General features: G+C 41.0%; 1 protein-coding gene across 1 annotated transcript in view; it reads left to right on the top strand.

Moving 5' to 3' along the window:
- The first annotated feature begins 200 nt into the window (after positions 1–200).
- lrrc17 (leucine rich repeat containing 17) overlaps positions 201–18,742 on the top strand; it is a 30,993-nt gene continuing 12,451 nt past the window's right edge. The window contains exons 1-3 of the mRNA XM_036149016.1: positions 201–445; positions 13,274–13,626; positions 15,923–16,388. Coding sequence (XP_036004909.1) covers positions 13,354–13,626; positions 15,923–16,388 — 739 coding nt within the window. The 5' untranslated portion in view covers positions 201–445; positions 13,274–13,353. The remainder of the gene's footprint in view (positions 446–13,273; positions 13,627–15,922; positions 16,389–18,742) is intronic.

Here is an 18,742-nt window from a genome sequence, read left to right as displayed (position 1 = left end):
TCGGTCTCTATTTGTCTTCTGCTCAGTCTGGACCAGTTAGCAACACGTCCTGGAGTAAGTTCACGGGTTAAACAGAGGGGACCAATAAAGGGCTGCGGCCCTCCCACACGTGTTAGGAGTTTGTGTGTGCATGTGTAGTGTTAAACCAGATGCAGGATCGGTTTTACTCTACTGCTCACAGTGTGATCCAGCTGAGTGGGTGAAAAGTGAGTGAGTGAGAGAGAGAGAGAGAGAGAGAGAGAGAGAGAGAGAGAGAGAGAAAAGAGAGAGAGAACAAGAGAGAGACACTCTTTGTCCCTCACTCCAAGTTCCTCCGGCAGCCCAGGCCGATATTCTTGGCTTGGATGCAGCACTCATGACAGGATTAGGAGCCTGGGACACGGGACCAACCGGAGATCTGCAGGTTCTAATAGACGAACCCGGGCCAGATTCTCACTCTGCACGGGTAGGACTGAAACTTTAAAACTCCTTAAAAAAAAATTAAAAAAATGCATCTGGAGTGTGTGCTGGCAGCTAATCTTAAAATTATTGCTCAGTCATGATTCAACATGCATGATTAAAAAAAAAAAAAAAACCTGTCAGCTGCACAGAACAGCTTGTGTTGAGAAACTTTCCCCAATGCTGATAAAAAGCTATTTATTTTTTATCCTATTTTTGTTGTGCTTTATTACATCTTTCTTTCTTATCTTTTTTGAAACTCTCATCTTTTTTTAACTCTTTCTTATGTTTTCAAATCTTTTTCACGCTATAATATGAAGACCCCCCCCCCCCCAAAAAAAAACCAAAACCAACAAAAACAAACAAACCTGTAGCCTTTGTTCATTGCCTGTTGTCTAATGTGTACTCTTAGCCGAAGTGTCTAAAAACAAATGTCACCACTGTAACGCGCGGGAACAATAAACAATCTTTTAATCTTTGAATGCAACTTATTACATTGAAAGAATAGTTGCACATACTTACGATTTAGATGCTCTATAATGTGAAGAAAATGCATGCATGTCAAGAGAAATTATCATTGTGAGGCAACTCAAATTTACACTAAAAAGTATTTTTCCCCATTATAGCAAAATCTTCGTCTCACATTCAAAGTTGTGAAAGATTTTTCCACGCTTATCTGTTATGTTTCCCAACTCAAAGGGGTTCCATTTCAACTGCCATGATAGATAGAGCCAAGAACCTCATTTGGCACCATTACAACTTTTCCACTTGGAAACCTTTTGTACTGTAAGGAAGCATTTCTGGAAGGGAGCCCTCTCCGGATGACTCGAGTTCATCATATACACAGCTAGTTAACACTATGTGGTGACATAATAATAATAATAATAATAATAATAATAATAATAATAATAACAATCACTAGCAATTTGTTGAATTGAATAACTCACGGGGGAAACCAACCGTGCATTTACGACAGACTGGAGAGTTACAAGCCATTTGTAGTCTTCAGATAAGACCCGAGCTCATGCAGCGTGGAGCTGGAGCGCCATGTGGTTTCACTCTGGAATTTTGCACCGAATAAACGGCGGGGGGAAAGAGAGCAACTTGCTTAACTTGCAATTTTAGCCTGACTGTAAAGAGCGGAACCCCCCTTTCACTGGGTGTCCGGCGGGTTTAGCTTGCCACGGTTACACTGGTTTAGGAGCACTCTTTCAAATATGTTTACCACACACGTCTGGCTTTGAGCCAGAGCAAGCGACATAGCTGTGCAGGGGGGGGGGGGGGGGGGGGGGGGGGGGGGGGGACTATGTCTGTTTAAGATCTCATGACAGCTTTTTTATCTCCCGGAGTCTAATGAGGCAGTTTGAAAGACGGTTTGACTTTTGGATAGAAAGATGGTGAGCTGAGGGAGATAAATATGTTTGAAAGTGTTTAGATGACTGACCAATAAATGTGCATTGGTCGCTAACAAGCTACACTGATGTGCAAGTAGGATTAGCAGCTTTGCGAGTGCCAGAAACATGGAAATCTGATTTTATGCAGGGACAAGCCCTTTGGCATGTTTTAATCAGACGAGTCCACCCTCCACTGTTTGCTTTTGAGTGCTCAACCCCACTGAACCTCACTGAAAAACTCAAACTCAACTTTTCAAAACTTTTTTTTTTTTTTTTTCCTCTGCAGCAGAGGTAAACGTTTCTGGTTTCAATTAGGCTCTGTGAGAGCGCTCTCTCTTACAAGCGCTTAATACACAGAACATGTTTTGTATGCCCTGTCTCAACCAGAAATAGGTTGAGACAAGTTAACATTATTTTTTAAATAATGTTAACTTATTTTTCTTCCTGTTTATTTGTTGCAAATGTCTTCAACAAACAATGCCTTGCAATACACCATTCACATTTTGTTTTGTTTCAACCCCAAACTTCATTACTTGTATTTTATTGAGATTGTATGTGACAGACTACAGAAAGCAGAACCTATTTATAAAGAGGAAGATTAAAAAAAAGAAAGGCCCTATTTACACTAATACCCCTAAAAAAATCCAGTGCAGTCTTGTAGAGTCCAACTTTGTATAATTTGAGCTCAGTATAAACAAGGTTGTTCTTTGAAGGACTCATATCTGTTAGAGAAAAACAAAACCGAGGGGTATCCTTGAAACGTAAGGAACACACCAGACAAAACAAATGTGAAGTTGTGGAAAAGTTTAAAGCACGACATAACATGGTGCAACAGCAAACCTACCAAAGACCTGGCCGTCTACCTAAACTTACAGGCCAGGCAATGGGGGCATTATAGAAATGCAGCTAAGAGCCCCAGGGTAACTCATGTGAGCTGCAGAGACCCACAGCTCTGTCAGAAGAACGTATTGTTTGGATACGTATTACAAATCTGTAACCTTGCCTAAATTCTCGCGGTATTTGTGCGTTCACAAACACATGAGAATCTATCTTTTATGGTTCCCGCTTCAACCGTTTGTCTCTGAACCAAAACTGGTTCGGGCCAATCACGTTGCAGTATTCCGGTTTAAGATGGGACACACCACTGCGTCGAAAGCAAGAGTGGTTGAGCCCACAGCTGAACCAACATAAACACGGCAGCACAGGAGGACGCACGCGTAGCTGCTGCTATCACATCTGTTTTGTAAGAATCCACAATTTCTTCTTTGATAGTAGAACAGCAAGAAGTGCCCTGACTAGCGTATCTTCTGACTAGCTGCTGCTTCCTCGTAGCAGCAGCTGCTTACGTTTTCATTTGATACCGAGGGTTGGCTAAAACCAACCTTTGGTAGGCGGGCACTGGGTGTCGCTTCACCCAATCAGCTTGGAGAATTCTGCTCCTTTCCCCAAATGGATTCAATAAGAGCGTTCCCAGATTGATAATGTGCAGAAGGTACAGTGCTACAATTGATTAACGCATGGTCACAGGTTAACAAATCTTGCCTTTAGGGAAGAAAAAAAAAACATTGCTGAAAGAAAGCCATAAAAAAGCACCATTTGCTGCTTGCTTCATGCCATGTATGGGGCAAAAAAAACAATTTCCAAAAATGTGGAAGAAGGGGCTCTAATCAGATCCTTACGGTTAAGCACGGTGGTGGCAGCATCATGCTGTTGAAACTCTTTTTTTTCAGCAGGGAAAGGAAATCTATTTAGAGTTAATGGGGAGATGGATGTAGAGAAATAAAGGGCAATTAGAAGCTGTAAAAAACTTGAGGCTGGGGTGGAAGTTCGTCTTCCAGCTGAGCAACAACTTTAAACATACGTCCAGAGATGCGATAAAACTGTTTATTAGATAATTTTTCTTCCACTTCACAACTCAACACTCATAGACTTTGTGAGAGATTAACACCAAGTGTTAATATGTCACTCAAAATCCCCAAATCTATGGAAGTTTGTTATTGTAATCATCCATAACATGACAAAGTTATTAAGAGATAAGAATGTTTTTGCAGCACACTGTGCATACACACTCATGCGAGACATACCCCTATTCATTTTTTAAAGGAAGCTCAGCTTACATGGAGGCTTTTTGGCTGATGTAATCTACCTCCATTCTCACAAGTCTTCATTGCTTTCCAATTTTCTGTCTGCTTGTCTACCGTGAACAGCTTGACTGAATAGCTGACAGACTGAAGGAGCAAGAATCACTTCCCTTTTTTTGCTTGTGGGAGAAGAAAATCTTCAGTGTTTTTTTCATAGCCGCCCCTCCTTCTTCTTATCACTCTCTTTGACAGTGATCTTTGTGTTTCTGAACTCTTCCTTCTTGATGCCCGAACGCTCAGTGTTACTTGAACGTGGGTATTAGTATTGGACTTCAAGGCCAGTAACCAACTGTGCAGTCCCCTGGCTCCTGGGATGAATGTTTAGGTCTAAAAGCTTTACGGCTCTCGAAGGGGACTTCTCTTTACTTTGGAATCATGGTTGGAGCGTCTTTGACTTGCCTGGCCTATAATTTGGTATGTGCATAAAATGGTGACATCATACAGTTTATGTCCTGGCTAGATCATGTAATATGATAAGCCAAGGACAATATGAGTGTAGATCTGAACTTCAGACATTGAGGAGCCAAAGTCTTTACATGCTTCAAAATTATGATTACAACCTGTCACCAGAACAGTGCTTTGATCAAAGGCTGATACTTCTAATACAGACATTGTAAAAAGAAAAAAAATGTAAAGAATATAAAAATGAAAAACCTGAAACTGAAAATCCTCTCCTCGTTTCTGCTGAGTTACAAGCTAGCAGTCGGAGTGCAGCGCAGCTAGCTGATAGAGGAAGCTTGAAAAGTAGCTGTTATAACTCAAATAAACCATTGCATTGTTGATAATACTTTTTGTCATGGTTTAGGTTTTTGTTTGGTTATTTTTGGACTTTTCTTGGACTAGCTTCCACCTGTTCTGGTCTTTCGCTACCTGCATCCTCTGCTCTTCTGCTCATCCCTGCCTGCCCGCACCTTCTGCCAAGATTCATCTGCCTAGTCTGGTTCCGTTCGTCTGCCTCACCCACCACAACTCATCACCTTCGCAACAAACCTTTTAAACTTAACTCTGTGTCCGGCTGAATATCGGGTTCACCAGCAGTAAGCATCGCAGTAAAAGACCAGAACAGGCGATGTAGACCGGGGGAACCACCAGAACGGGCAGAGCAAGCGGCTGGAACTCCCGGAGACACAGGCGGACTTAAAGGCATACTATGCAACATTTTTCAGTTAATTAATATGTTCCATACTGTTTTGGATGATTAAATGAGTCATTTCAGGTCGAACAAAGGTTTTCTCGGCCGCCCTGGTGGTCTGTAGGGGAAATACCGTACTTACAATTGCAGGAGCCCTCGGCCCGCACCCACAGGCTCAGAAGTCTGGTGCATCGCGAGAGTCGGTCTTGCTTTACGGCGAGAACTGCTACACGCCCTCAGTGAAAGGCATGCTCGTTGCTAGCGCAGTGGCGATATTTGTGCAGTTATCATGGCGGAACCAGCGAGAAAACAGCGAAAGCCCATGTCGGAGCAGGCAAGAGAGAGGAAAAGGGCTCTGGACAGAGAGAGGAGTCGTACACGGGTGAACATCGGGCAGAGCTAAAAGAAAACGAAGCCTGCAAGGCTGACGTGGACCTCGCGTTTCTGCTGATGCGATTGTAAGTAACATTGGAATGGTTTCTCTGTGTCTGTGTGCATGTTCATACTTTCACTGTGATAGTCATTGTTTGTACTGCCGTTTTTTCGACTTTTCGTTGCGTTCGCCTGTCTGCTAAGCTCAAAACAACCGCGCCTGGCTTGACGGAGAAACCAGAACAGCTGAGCATCTTTACGACAGTGCGCTTTTACTTCCGCCCTCTGGGGGGAGCCTCGCTGGAAAATCAACCCTGGTTGCATAGTTTACCTTTAACAGAAGAGTCCAGCTGGCTGAGCACACATGGATTGGTAGAGCAAGGGCACATCGAACTGGGCGATCTGACACGAGAAGAGAAGTGAGACGTTCTGGCAGGGGGATGAGTTGGCTGAGGCAGGTATATGTGGGCTGGTGAACAGGTGACCAGAGTTTAGTCTAATTACTGGCAGCAGGTGGGGTTGATGTGGGCTAACGGACTGGGGCAGAGCTGACAGGATAGTGGCTGGTGGCTGAGAGGTGAAAGCTGGTCCAAGAAAAGTCCAAAATAAGCTAACAAAAACCTAAGCCACGACACTAACACTGCAACACATGGTGTTGTGCGGACTCTTGTTGAGCAAGTTGATGGATAGATGGGTTTTTCTTATTACAGAAAAATCCTGGACGAAAGCGGGCTTCCCATTAAAGCGTTTGCGAAGCACATGATGGTGTTAGAATACAAACTGTCACCGGAAAAAATAAATCGGGCATCTGTTGGTTCGACTTAAACATCTTTAGTTACTTTAACACTATTGTTTCATGTCTTAAAGAGAATGTCAATATTGTGTAGATACAATGACTAAAGACGAAAAAAACTTGCATTTGTTGGACCTAACTAAGCATATCGTGTTGATTCAACATTATCATTGCAACATTATTGTTTCATGCACTTAGAGAACATAATAATAAATTAAGGCAATGAGAGAAATTATTTTTTCCAGAAATAATCTGTCACTCTTGTTGCACAGAATGCATTGCTGGTTCACATGAGTTGTGTGCTTGCTACACACAAGCATATCCTCCTCACCCGTCTGGTAGCCGCTAAACGTAACATCACAATATATAAACCTAAAGAAGTCAGGGAACAGAATATTTCAGGAGAAATAAATTTCACATAACGCTGAAGCCAAGATTCAGATTTGAAGTTCACAGATGTCTTTTCTGGTATACTGGTCAAATAGCTGACAGTGTATGGAGACACTTTTAGTAATCTACATGTTGCAGTATTGAAATCAGTGAGCTTCCAATTACTTAAAACCCCATCGGTTTTAATTGATTAAGCAGTTTTGGAGGGAAATGGTTGAGTTGTGTTGAAGTGAAGAGACCAAATCATCTTGAATTAACACATTATCAGCTGCTACGAAACCAGAAGGTCGTGGGCAACCAATGTCCACTAAAGAATGAAGTACATCCTAAGCATTTTTTTTTTCAGTGTATAATTTAGTCGGATGATGAAAATGACTTATTTTTTCAACGCAAACGGAGCACCTTTAGTGTTCGCGTCTCGTTCTTCTCTTCATGTTCATTGTTCACTTTTCCAGCAGTATGCTTATTTAGGAAGAAGAGTTTGCCTAAATAAGCTGTCCTTAAGAATTAAATACGATATACAGAAGAAGGTTTCGCTTTTCCAGGCATTTGGTCTGTTCCACAAAGACTTCTCAGCCTTACTACAGGCTTGTTTTTACCTCATCCGAGCTGAGAGACATGTTGCTACCACATTTTAGGTCCAGACCAAACTCCACTCAGGCTCAGGGCAGTTTGCGGTGGCAACAAAAAAACAGTCCCAAAGGAAATACCTGACCACAACCTTGAGGGTTTCCTCCTAAATGTTTACAATGAGGAGACTATTTTCAATCTGAGAATACTTTGGGTTGGCACAGCTTGATGATTGGGATCTTGGGTGGGATATAATACTAGACTGAGACGGCTGATTTGGGCTTAGCACAGTCACAAGGTCAGGGTAAATCACAGGGATGGGTTTGGCCTGTGTTGATTTGTTATGGGCACTGCCAGAATGTGCTCTAGCCTCTGCAGACAGACCTTTGCCATGGTCCTTAGAGAAGGAAGAGAAAGTTAGTGGTATTTTTGGGTGTTTTTCTCTCCTTTTAGTGCATAACGTCTTATGCAAATGTCTCGACCAGCAACAAAACAAACAAAATGGTTTTATTTTCTACTAGATAACATTTTTCGAATTTTAGGGTTTCTTTCTTTTCAAAAATCATCATCGTCACTGAACAGATTAGTGCGATGGGAGCGACGGCGATGCGTAGTGAGGAATGGACAGATGGATGTGAGTTCCTTTTAAGGTTTTACCAGCTCACATCAATGGGAGCACATCTTGGGGCAGACCCAGCACTCGTTGGCAAGACTATGAATTCCTTCTGGTGTAGAAACAAACAGGAAGAACCAAAAGCGTGTCGTTGAGGAAAGGGATGTCTGGATTCTCCTCCTGGACATGTTGTCACTAAGACCTGACCGTGGATGTGCAAAAGAAGACAGGAAGGGAAAATGAAAATATAGCATGCCAAGTAGCCACTGTTTCATTATTATAAACAAAGACACCACTGCACAGCACGCTCTCCATAACTATTGAATGATCTGGCAAAGATGTGTAAAAAGAAAAGTGCCTCATGTACTGTATAATGTTAAGCACGGTGGAGGATGTGTTATTCTTTGGGTTGGTTGGCAAAACTCGTGGCTGTGGTGTATTAAATAATTGGTAGTGCATCAAGAACGTTTCAGCCACAAAGCAGAGATATGCACCAAGTATTAAAAAAAACGCACACGAGAATGCATTAGTTTATTTATTTATTTTTATTTTTGAATTTTTTCCCAGTGTCCTGTCTAGCAATGTGGCAATAAGAATTGATGTCTTAATGCCAAATAGAGCTCGACAGATTTTACTTCCCCAAGTGGAGCGATCAGCTTTCGCCATAGTGCTCCGCTTGATTTATGCATGTAAGTAGTTTTATTGTGATTCCTGTGGGGAGTATTTCAAATTATGTGGACACTACAATGGGAAAGTAGGAGAGTAAAGGAAGAGCAAGAAGAGAAAGAGAAGAGGTGAAAGAAAGAAGAGATAAAAGGGAAAGAATGATAAAACGAATGCAGACTATTATGCAGCAAAATAAGTTTTAGACATGCTGAATAAGGATGGTATAGGATAAGGATGATATCACACAAGTGCCATTTGCATTTTGCACATGCAAGAATGATTTTATGAGCCATGTTCTCCAATATTACAAAGAAAATTACGTGTTGGACATAAAACTTCTAAAAGAATTGATGTGAACTGGAAGTATTACCTTGGAGTGTCACATAATCCACATTCAGATGAATACTTTCCTGAGTCAGCATTTTCTTTTTTTTAAAGAACCTTCCCAGCAACGTTTTAACTCTCTCATATAAAGCAGGTTGATTAGCACGTTGGTCCTTTGGTTCTGAGCATCCAGCGGACTCTGTCACATCCATAACGAGACAGCTTCTCATTTTACAGTTTGCTCTGCAGATGGCTAAAGCCGCAGGCCTGTGCCTCGTAACTCAGCGAACACGTCTACAATTACAAGTTTAAAGGGTGTCAGTGGAACAAGAATTTGTACCTTCTTACAGGGATCTTAGGGCTCATTCCAATGTGTTTTTTTTTTTTTACTTACATTTGGCTTGAATGCTTTGGCAAATCATTTTCTCATTGACCTCTCTCTAACAAAGAATAAGGTTGTACTGCCTTGAAAGCATTACGGCTTTGCCCTTGTAATGCTGTCCAATACTTTAAAACCAGAGCGGAGCTCACTGACTAGGAATCTGTTAGCTACTAAAACCCAGATTTAACCTGGAGCCTCATCTGGGGACATATTTTTCTGTCTAGTCTGGAGTTTGTTAAAGCAAAAAAAACTCAATTTGTTTTGATAATAATAATCATCTTTATTGTCATTGCAACATACATTCCAATGGAATTTGTTGTCTGCATTTAACCCATCCCCTTGGGGAGCATTGGGCTGTCACTGTCCGGCGCCTGAGGAGCAATCTGGGGTTAAGGGTCTTGCTCAGGGGCTCAGAGTGGTAGTCAAACCCAGTTGAACCCAGAACCTCCAGGACACAAGCACAATGCTCTAACCACTAGACCAACAACCCTCTTAAAATATGTCATATAAGTGTTGTAGTTAAATTCACAACGACACAGGGGCACATCTTGTACCAATGGAGAATGAGGCAACAATTACACACATCATGGAGAAAATAAAGTCTGTACATTTTTTTTTTGTCTGATTTAGAGGAATTGTTGTATGGAATGACTTTAGCACAAATTAAGTTCAACATTAAAGTCTGCTAGCGCTGCGGTGATTGATATAGTCGGACAGATGGGCAATCCTCAGTGCAACGGAAAGTGCATGCAGACACATTCTCAGCTGTTTCTGTGAAACTCGCAGATCCCATCTGTTATTCCAAAAGGAACCGAACCAGCTGCACTGACAGTCTTGTTCCACTGTGTGAGACGGAAGGAGGACTGTGGTTTGTTAAAGTTGGACCGAGTCAATCCGAACATGTGTGCCAATGTGTAGACACGGTGTTTCTTTGCCGTCTCCAGGGCCAGCTCGTTTCACCTTTGAAAAACAAATGGAGACACCTCTGGTCTTTTTGCTGTGTCAGCCGAATTTGCAAGACAAAGGGACAAACGTTCATCCCCTCCCATGTCAGAGTTTAAAGCAGGACGCTAACATAATGTAAACAGATAGAGCATGTCTTTGGGGATATCTGGGAGTCCCTGACCTTGGTTGCTGTATCAGTGTGGACGGGACTAGCGGGGGCCCTGGCGCCCATTCCCCCCTCCCTAAGATACGCAAGACAACACTGATAGGGTTTTGAGGTGTGGGATGATGGACTTTAGAAGACGGATAGGGGGCACCGCAGTGGCCCCTGTGCTGGGGCTGCTGCAGCCTTCCACCAAACAGAGTTAAGAGAAGGTCATTCAAGCAATTAGGACTCCTTTTTCGGATATCTTTTTCATAGAGCAAAACCTAGCCTAAGCAACAAGCTTCTCTGTATGGTTTGCCTGAAATACCAAGACAAGACACGTGAGGAAAAAAAGTAAATAGAGCACTATGTATAAAATTGAAAAGATTAAACGTGAATGATCTGTTATGAGTCGCTATGCCTTCATACCCAACATTTCCTTTGAAAGATGGAAACATTTAAAACAAAACTCTAGTCTGAAAATATCCTAAAAATCCTAAATTTCCAAGGCCTCCTGAATTCAGTAATAGGACATATCATTTAAGTACTAACAGTGAGAGGAGCCAGTTGAGGTGGCTTGGTCATCTGGTTAGGATGCCTCCTGGAGGCCTCCCTGGTGAGGTGTTCCGGACACGTCCCACCGGGAGGAGGCCCAGACGAAGACCCGGGACACGCTGGAGGGACTATAGCCCCATTTACACTACCCTTTTTTAACCGCGCTGAGAGCGGTCCGAGCTAACTAACTGAGATAACTATGGAGTATAAATGGAATGCAAACTGAACTGCACCGTGCCAGACATAACCGATCCGCGCTAAATCTAGACCAGTTCGATAGGTGGGCTCGGCCCAGTTTTTCAGTGGCACGGTTCTCTGATAACAAAGAGCGCATGAGCAGACTGCGTCATCTTGTCAGACATTCATAAAAATACCAGCTTCCCTACCGTACCGCACGATTTCCAGTGATGATTCTGCTTAGCAGTGTGATGAATCTCAGCGTCTGTCGCTGTTTTCTGCGTCTGTAAGCCCTGATTAGACTAACGTTTGTCTTATTCACTTCCCAAAAGCCGACTCTGTCAAGTAAATTTACCAAAGGTTGCCTTCTTCACCTGACTCTCCACAATATTTCATTTCCTTGTCTACATGTTCTGCTCCAAACTTTAAATCAGTTTCAATATGCTTTAACGGCGGCATCTTGTGGAGTGATTGTGTGTAGAGACCTTTGCATTGAGCGAGTTACTTCCCTTTCTGAAGCACTTTGTGAGCGGTTCTTGGCTGATTATGCCTTTGTCTCTGCAACTGTGCTCACTGCAACATTGAAAACTTTAGAAATGCATGGGTAACCATACCATTGGTATGTTTTGCAACATAAAGATTGTGAAGTTGTTGAGACATCTCCTTGCTTTTACCCATTAATTGGGAATTAACCGGGTGATATTGATAAGATTACAGGCAGAATTGATTTCTGAATGCTGACAGATTTCCGCTGGTTTCTTGGCTATCTTTGTCGTTCCTCCATTTCTTTGTGCGTTTAATACTTCTGTAATTTCTCTTTTGTTTCTTGTGGTCATATTTATTTTTTATTCGATTACATGAGTGGTTTCATGACATCCAATATGTATTCAACGTCAGTAGTCCCCATAGAAATACATTTGCGAAGGTAAACATTAATGGGTTCAACATTTACTTCCCCTACTGTGTTTATATATTTATTTAACATCTGAGTTGGGTTTATTTAAAGGAGCAATAAATAATAATGACACTGTTCCAAATTGGAACAACATTTACACACAGCCTGCCACAGACAGCAGCCGTTTCCTCAACGGTCCGTTGCTGCTGTGAAACCCGACGGAAATGAGAATGATTTTGATTCACTTTACAGTAAATGTCTTACTTATTGCCCCTTTAAATGTACATGTAAACATTGATGCCACACCTTTATGTGTAAAATGAAGGGTTTTACAATTACAGCACCCTCCATATTAATCCACAAACCTAGAAAAAAATGGTAATTTATGGGTAGGTTTTTTAGGGTTGATCAGTGTCTAGAAACTATTTAATAATTCCTAACTTCCTGTTTCCATGGTGTACAAATATAATGTGACAAAGGTGGGAATTTCATTAAGTCCCCTTTCCAAATGAGAAGGAGAATGAGGAAGGTATGTGTTGATCTTCTTAATGCCGACAGGAAGATAGCTCCAAAAGTAAAACACAAAAACTAAAACCGTGACAAACAAGGATCCAAGTTTATATTGCCAAGTCGCATGGTGAAAGATTTAGCAATGACTAAGTGGTACAGAGGGGAAACAAACCTCCATAGCTCACTAGTGGAGAACTGTCATTTTATTCCACGTGACGCTAAGCAGCTACACAAAAATATTAATGTGTTTGCTGTGTTTTCACAATCTTTTACACGGATCTTGTATATGTAGGCTGAATAGCAGTGGTTTCATATAGAATTTCCACAAAATCCACATTACCATATAAAATAACACATAGGCTGACACAGAGTCAGGATCTAACAGAATACAAGGAGGTATGGCATGTAGAGGAGGATAATCATCTTGGTTTGGTTAGCTAAATAAAGAAACATTGAAATTTTAATTGTACATGTTCGGAGATAACGAAAGCATTTTCTTTGGAAAGCCTTACCTTTTTTAATCTGAGCTTGACTCTTATGACATTTGTCTAATTCCTCAACATAAATGTCTTCACATGAAACATGGCAAAATCCTTGAAAGCCTTTACCATCAAACTAGGCCTATTTGCATATGGAATTTCATCCTTTTTAATCAAACCGCCATGTTTCTCTGGCTTCAGGTGATATTTATTCACAGTTCATCTTTTTTTTTATCTATTATAGTGTATGCTCATTTGATTCAAATATGTGCAGTTGCAAATGTGATATTGTTTGTCCTTTTCATTTACCTTCTCCTGTTCTCCTCCACTGTGCTTGTCTCTGAATGAACAGTTCTGACCGGGCTCCTGTGTCCCTCCACTATCTCCAATACATCGACCCAGTTACAGAGAGCCCTTCTGTCCTCTCCCATCATGCGTCTCCTCACCATCGTCGTTCTCCTGCTGCTCCTTCGGTCAGCTGAACCTCGGAGAGGCCCCTGGTCAAAGGGTACAGAGAAGGGCACCAGGGGCCGTGTGAGAGGCAGAGGAAGGGCCGGCGTCATGAGGCGTCAAACTCAGGAATGCAAGGAGTACATGGAGGCGGGAGAGAAGTATCTGGACTGCCAGGATAGGCAGCTGACTTTGGTGAGGCCGGACTGGCCCAAAGACATTCACCACCTTTTGCTGGGAAGAAATAAGATTCAGGTATGTGGAGCGAGACTTCAGCCTCAATGGTAAAACAATTAGTGTGAAAAAAAAATTGCAAGCAGGATAACACAAAACAATGATATGTTAGCTGTATTGACCAACGCAACTTAACATCTTTACAATTTCCCAACAAAAGTCACACAAGGAATTGAGCAGCAAACATTAACTTCCGTGTCTGTTGAAGCGTAACGGAGATCAAAAAATGCGAAATAGAATTTTTTTTAAAAAAGACACTGCAGCAGCATCAGTTTAGAGGAAAGAAATGGATGATTAATCTGATGTTTCCAGCTAGATCAGGATCGTAAAACAGGATGAGTAAAAGTTTCCTGCAATTGCCTGCAAAAATGATGTCTGAGTTGTTTTTTTTTACTGTCATAAAAGACAACAACCCTGCACTGCTTGTTGATATGGTCAGCATCTGTGCACCATTTATTTGGGGCTGAGATCAAAAACACATTCAGAATGGGAGTTTTTGTGAGGAACTTGTGTGTCACAGGTGTTGGAAAAAACTTTGCCACATGGGTAGTAAATAAGGGTATGTGACATTAATTATCTACGTGAACAATAGGCAGTATAATTCAGGTGGAAGGTGGAGGATTTTTACATTTTCTGATCTTGCATAACATCATGTAGCTTTTTATTTAAATCATAGTGATCATAATCTACCATCTAGGCACTTAGCACAGTACTGTAGTTTCTGATTATGCAAGCCTGTAACTTAACTTTTTTTAAATCTTTTTATTATTATTATTAAAGGCATAAAATGTATAGACCCCTATCAGTGTGTTGTGGCACGAACGTATGTAAATTACTGAAAACAAATTGTAAAAATATGTTTTACTATTCTTTTAACAATATTTCAAAATAGCGCAATCAGTTGTCTTTCTGTATATTGTACAGTAGAATTGTGATTTTCAAAAAAGTAGAATTTGTATTGAATTTTGAAATTCTGCATAAAACAACAGCAACAACAAACACTTTCAAAATGTTTAAGAAATTATTAAACTATGGCATTAGGAAGTGGGCTAACAAGTATATATATTACATGTAAACAAGCTTTGGAATAGAATGTATTCCATATTAAATAAGTCTCTATGTAAATATAGATATTCTAAAGGAATTAAGAAGTATCGAACCATAGAATGTCAGTAATACAGTAACACAAACGTGTCCTTGTATTCAGAAAAGCATTGTCATGAGCAGTGAAGGCAACGGCAAAAGCATTGGTGAAGTGTTGTGCTTTTGCTAATATAAAACTGGAATATTTTGGTAAAATTTGCTGCTTTGAATGCTAATGGGAATAACTTTCCCACTGCTGAAGGTGGTGCTCCATATCTGCCTTTCAAACTGATTGTTTTATTCTTTCAACCAAAAGGTAAGGTTGTGTGTTTGCTGTGACAAAGATTCCTGTTCTGATATTTATTGTTAGGAATGGGTTGTTTGAATGCTACAAGCAACTGAATTTGCATTTTGCCTTGTATTTTTGTTCGTTTTTGTCTTCTTCCTTTTTTTTTTTTTTTTTTACAGATTATATGTTTAATCGGTTGATTCCATTTTAATTGACTAATTAAGTTTGCAGCAGAGCCAGCGAAGGATAAATTATACCGTACTGTCACTAATTCGAAATCAAGGTAATAATTGATGCCAATGGAATATTACTGCAACTCACACATGGTTAAGAAAAACAGAAATATAAATACCTAATCATGTAACATCTGTGAAGCATGAATCAAATTTAAACTGAGTTTGAACTTTTAGTGAGCTGCTGTAGTAGAGTCTGTCTGAAAAGGAAAATAAATGGCTTGAAAATGATCCAACTGACACATTTCCAGACCATAGATGGAACATTGGTTGTGAAATGTGAGAGACTGCTGCCCGGCTTTGGTTGACGATTTATAAAAGATCCATCAGCGTCACATTGAGTTTTGCCTTACATTTGCATGTTGGAAAAATAAGACCTCTAATTGTCCAAATTATGCGCTGTGGCTCTTTTCATCCTGTCTTATCTTTTTGGTTTTGCTTTGACCTTTGTCTGCTTTCACCAAGCTTTTGTTATCGAGCTACAGACCATTTTCACTTCGGACGTCTGACATCATATAAGTTTAACAACTTTTGTCAAACAGCTGACGTGCAAACCATCAAAATAGTTATTGAACAATTTAAAACAACTGATGATTAATGTTAAGAGTTTTGTGAATTAAATTAGGATTCTCATCACAGATGTTTAAGAGTTTTGCTTGTTTTCTTCACATGGACCTCCACGATGACCAGATGTTGACGTTTCCTCTCTCAGGTTCTAAGTGATAACATGTTCGCCCAGTTCACCCAGCTGAAGAGCCTGGATCTTCAGCAGAACGCCATCTCCGTGATAGAAGACGACGCGTTCAGTGGCCTCTCCCAGCTCACCACCCTCCTTCTCCAGCATAACCGCATCAGGACAGCCTCAGAGGAGGTCCTCCTACCCTTACCCCGCCTCAGCTACCTCCGGATTTTTGGCAATCCCTGGACCTGCCGCTGCCCGCTGGACAGCCTGATCAGGACCCTGCAGGTGCCCAGCAATCGCCAACTGGGCAATTACGCCAAGTGTGCCGAGCCTCGGTCTCTGAAGGGCCAGAAGCTCAAAAAGCTTAAGGCAGACTTGCTGTGTGCTGAGGACAACAGGCCGGAGTCCCAACCAGAGCGTCCTTTCGTTAAGCCCGATGCGCCGTCCCTTTGCCACCTCAAATATCCCGGTTTCCTGCTGGACTGCAGGCATAAAGGTGAGAGAGCCGTTGGCCGTCCATTTTACCTTGAGTTCACATAACATGAGTGCATGCTAAAAGAAAACAGTGCAGCCACAGGCATGACATGAATGACACTTGGTTATGTCTGGAATGTCAGTCATATGTAAAAAAAAAAGAAGAAAAAAAAAGGAAAAGGACAAGCTTAGCAGAACCTAACATAAAAAGCACATTCAGCAAACAGTAGAGACATGCTTGCTTGTCCAGTGAAATTGAGCATATACTGTAAGTTAAATTCACAGACCTCTGTTTTGGCTACAGCCAGACAGCAGAGGTGTGTTTGCTTTTATTACCTTTGCTACATGGAACAAAGAGAGGAAGGAGCTGGCTGTGGGTCTATTTGACCTCCCTAGCTAACAGCAGCAGATGGTGAGAGAGTTTAACTGCATTAAACTTGGGGAAGCTGTAAACTCAGGGTGTGTACAGCAATTCTTAAGTTGGATTTAACACCTTTTCATACTTATTTTTAATACTGTCAGAATATTTTTAATACCAACACGGCTGAGTTGAAACTGTAGTGGCAACCTTTTGCATTCATGTTAGGGTTAACAAACTACAAAATAATGGATTGCTGTAATTTTCTTAACTTTTGTAGTAATGCAATAATAAGTGCAATAATGTTTTCAAATCATATACATATTAGTTACTTAACAAATACTCTTTTTGCCGAAAAAAAAAGAACTACATACAATAATGTGTGTTTTAACCTTAACCCAAGACAAAAAGTTATTTCGTTGTGGTGTGGCAAGAGCGCACATGATTTCTCCAGTTTTGTCTCCCAAAACAGCAAAGGCTTCAAAAAGAGACATGTTTAATTGAAGGATTTCAACGTTCAGCACTGCTACAATTAAAACAGACACTGGACTCAAATACTGAGATCAGAGAAGAACAGAGAAGGACTTGATGCTCAAATTCAGAGCTCTAAGTGTCTCAACTGTGCGGCCTTTTCTTCGATCGTTTTATCAATTTGCAGCAGTTCAGCTTTTTTGTCTTTGAATCTTCTGCGAAGAATGTTAGACTTTGTGGTTGGCTCCGCCATCTTTGTTCCTGCCTATGCCTCGGCCATTTCAGCTAACTTTTCTGCATGTACTTGAAGTGGCTCCATCACACTGTTGAGCACGCGGCGCTGGTTCTGAAGGTCCTCCAGCTCATCTTCCACTGCTTTCCTCTTTAGTTCTTTTGTGGCACTCTTCTTATTTTTTTGTTAATTCTCCAGGTATAACCTACACTGTGACGTCGCTGAAGCGGCAGAGGCCAGGAGATCCTTAGCACTTTGAGAATGCCACCATACCCACTGACCTCATCATAAGCATCAGTATTTGGTACCAGCTAATGGAAACCTTAGAAACCTATTTGAGATAGGTCAAGATGAGCCAAGTAGGTACTAGTGGTAAGGGGGCTGAAATGTGATGAATTTAGGGTGGAGGAGGAATGGAAGCGTTTTACGTCAGCCTGCTCCCTTTTGTGCATCGACTTTTGTGTGTTTATGGATATGTTTCTTTGTTGCATTTATTTTTATTTATCCAAATAAATAAATAAAGGGACGAAAGCTTAGATCAGACATGCTCAAAGGAGGTTCTGATGTCATTGTTTACCCAAATCAAACTGATTTTAAAATTAGATATACCTTTATAACACATTTATTATCCTATTAAATTATTATTTTTTTGTTTTGTTTTGCATTTGGAGAAGATGAGCAAATGAAGCAAAAGAAGTCCAAAACGTAACACACTTTGGGACACTCATTAATCGTAGCCAAAGGGGCTGAGATGATTTCGGAACAAATGCAGATGCATTTATATTTATTTCATCAGTCATTAAGTCGAACAGATATTCGTTAGAAGACCCTGTCACTGATTCCATATCCATCTATAAAAGGAGACCTTATACCCTTCAGGGAGAGCAAACCTTCACAGGCCAAAACCACACAATGCGCCATCTGTGTTGTGTGCACGCTGGGGGAAGCTTTTCACATACTTTCCAACTTTTTTTTTTCTCTCCACACTGAGAGTCCTGAATCATTTCTTTATCTTAACCACTGCAAGGATCCTCTGTTTTCCTCACAGAGCCATTATACCATCAATCTCCCCCACCTCGTTCTCTCTTTGGTAGCCGATAATAACTCTCCGTCACGCTTCCGATACTAAAACAGAAAAATTATGCAATTTTTTTTTATAAAGATCCTACAGCAGCTACGCAGGACAATCAGAATTTGATTTCTGTCCTATTGTTCTAGAAGGAGCCATATATTTTTATCCTGTAATTTCCTCTTCAATATTTTCCCCATGGTCTCTCCTTGCTTTGCTTGTCTCATTTCCAACCTAAACTCTCAT

This window comes from Fundulus heteroclitus, chromosome 17 (genome assembly GCF_011125445.2).
Source record: "Fundulus heteroclitus isolate FHET01 chromosome 17, MU-UCD_Fhet_4.1, whole genome shotgun sequence".
Classification (NCBI taxonomy): Eukaryota; Metazoa; Chordata; class Actinopteri; order Cyprinodontiformes; family Fundulidae; genus Fundulus; species Fundulus heteroclitus.
Note: the sequence above shows the minus strand (reverse complement) of the source record. Positions and strands in the feature narration are given on the sequence as shown.